This window comes from Saprolegnia parasitica (genome assembly GCF_000151545.1).
Source record: "Saprolegnia parasitica CBS 223.65 unplaced genomic scaffold supercont2.1017, whole genome shotgun sequence".
Lineage (NCBI taxonomy): Eukaryota > Oomycota > Saprolegniomycetes > Saprolegniales > Saprolegniaceae > Saprolegnia > Saprolegnia parasitica.
The window spans coordinates 1-2,600 of record NW_012157411.1 but is presented as its reverse complement, the minus strand read 5'-3'; the positions used below and the strand labels follow the sequence as shown (position 1 = coordinate 2,600).

Genomic DNA, 2,600 nt, shown 5'->3' with positions numbered 1-2,600 from the left:
ACGAGGACCCAAAACTGGCCCGAAAGCGGCTCATTGAGCAGCTGCACGACTTCCTCCGTCCCATTCTAGTCACAGTCGGCTCGCATTCCGCACAAGAAATGTTGCTTGTACCGAAAACGACACGAGGCTAAAGTCATAGATCGACCGCGGGGGGACCTACGCCGTCACGTTCAATCAGTGGAGAAGAATTTTGACAGGATGACCTCGGCCACATAGACGCTGGGGGAGACGCCATCGAGGTTGGTCACGCGCAGCTGAATGCCCGTGTTGGGCTGCATCGACTGCGGCAGCGTAAAGAGAGCGCCGCCATCGTTGGGCAGGGAAAATGTTGACGTACACACGCTGCAGAGCAACGACGCGTTCTCGGATGCATACCACAGCGCGCCCATATCCATGGGATTCGGGCTTTCGCACGTGAGTCCGTGCCAGCCGTTCTTGCAGCTGCAGCTCGGACCGTCCTTGCTGTCGAGGCAGGTCCCCCGACCACCGCAAATGCTAATACGACGTTTAAAGTCAGTTTATGAAGGACGCGTACAAGGACATACGTCACATCGCCGTTGCCGCCACAAGTCGGTGACGGGTACACCTCGGAGAGGGCTGCCAAAGGCTGCACCGAGAGCTGAGCGTGGAGGATATCGGCCGCGAACCGCTTGTTGTAGACGGCGATCTTGTAGCACGTGGGCCCGCTGCACGCCGTCGAGACAGGCACCACGACCGTCTGCGACGTGGCGCCAGCGGCCATACCGTCGAAATCAAAGGAAGCGCCGAGGTCCAGCGCTGGTAAACCCGTTTCAAGAGGTCCGCGCACGAGCAGAAGCGGCATCGCAGCGTCAATGTTGCCCAGCTGCACCTTGATGAACGCCACGTCGGGATCAGGGACATCCAGTGTGAGGTACTAGCCAAAGAAACATGAATCGCAAGTGCAAACTGAGAAAAGACGGTACCGTCCACTGCCCAGGGTGGAGTTGGATTGAGATATTGATCGCGGACGCGTTGTGCCACACTCGACGGTGGGCTATGGGTCCGCGGTCGCAAAACGCTCCGCCGTAGCCCGTCGCACACGCACAGAGACCATCGAGGGCAGGTGAGCACGTCGACGTCGCCGCGGGGCACACGCGCGATGCGTTCACGCAGCTGCTATTGGCTTGGACGTTGAGCGAAAAGGCCAGCGAGCTCCGTGCATAGAGGGTGTTGTAGACACCGATATAGAGAAGGCCATCGCTGAGTGTCGACGCCGCGCGCGTCAGCAAGATGCGCTGGGTGCCGGCTTGCGATGCCCACGCGGCGGCATCGGCCGCTTGGACCGGGTACGGGTGCGTCACGTCCAGCGACGGCAGCGTGTTTTTTCGTACCAGCACCAGTGCGTCGCTGGTGACCGAGGCCGCGTCGAGCTGGACGTGGACATAAGTCCAGCTGGGCTGCACGTTGATCGTATAGAGAGCCCATTGCCCAATATCCACCTAGTATGTTGTGGCATCGTGAGATCGACCGACTCGAAATGTCGCATCACCTGCTCGTCCAACGACTGCGCATAGACCACGAACGAGCTGTTGTAGTGCTCGACGTACGAGATGGACGGAATCGGGACCTTGCAGAGACTCTGTGCGTCGTTCGGGCGGTCGTAGTGGTATGCTGGGTCACAGACACAGGTCGGCTGGTCGACGCCATCCGCGTTGGTCTTGACCGTACAGACGCCGTTGCCAAAGCAGTCGGTTGTGCTGCGCAGCCCTTTCGAGACAACACCGACGGGCGTCGAGGATCCTGGTACCTACTTTTTGCGTGAGAAGATTTACAACTGCCGCAGAGGCTACCGGGCAATTGTCAAAGTCGATACAGTCGGGCCGGCACTGAGGCACGTTGCACGCATCGCCCGTCCAGTACCGATCGCACGCGCACACGCCGGCGTAATACTAATCCATGCGTAAGACGCGGCATCGCATCGATCAACGACCTTGCCGCAGGTGCCGTGGTTGGAGCAGCTCTCGCTCGAGCACTTGTTGAGCTTGACGGCAATCGTAAAGCGCGAAGCGGCGAACCCAAACACGCCAATGTAGAGGTACCCCGGGGCACCTTGGACAAACTGCGTGTTGGGCTGGCGGCAAAAGTGAAACGTGTCGTTGATGCCCCGGGGAAAGACGCCAAGGGAGCCACAGAGCGTGATGGCGTCGATGCCGTCGGTGCGGTTGGCGTCGCTCACGAACGTCGACGCGCGCAAGCTGCCAACACTTGGCGTTGGCGTCACGAACGAAGCGTAGACATCCGCGTCTATAGAGTTGCGCTCAACGACTGTCGTTGATGCAAGTAGATTGCACCGCCACGGGTCGTGACCACGTGCACCGTCACGTCGGACGAGCTCGAATTGAGCTGGACCCGGAAGAATTGATAGCTCTACGCCATCGAATAAAAGTAGAGAAGAGCAACGCATGAAGCCTACCTTGGCTGCCACGGACCCTTGGAACGCGGTGGCGTTTCCGAGCTCGAGCGTCGTAATGATGGGCATTTGGTTGGTTTGACACGATGTGCCATAGTACCCACTGTTACAGACGCACGACCCTATCCCTTCCATTGTAGAGACTGTCACCGCCGGTGGTATACCTGTC

At 59.2% G+C, this 2,600-nt stretch overlaps 1 protein-coding gene across 1 annotated transcript; it reads right to left on the bottom strand.

Annotated features, from left to right (window-relative positions):
* Positions 1–203: 203 nt before the first annotated feature.
* Positions 204–2,265, bottom strand: SPRG_18164 (hypothetical protein; the record flags this gene model as incomplete). Its single annotated transcript, XM_012357602.1, has 5 exons — positions 204–495; positions 546–895; positions 945–1,460; positions 1,511–1,768; positions 1,952–2,265. Coding segments are annotated over 5 exons (1,730 nt in total), but the record flags the coding sequence as incomplete, so codon positions are not given.
* Between the last annotated feature and the right edge of the window lie 335 nt (positions 2,266–2,600).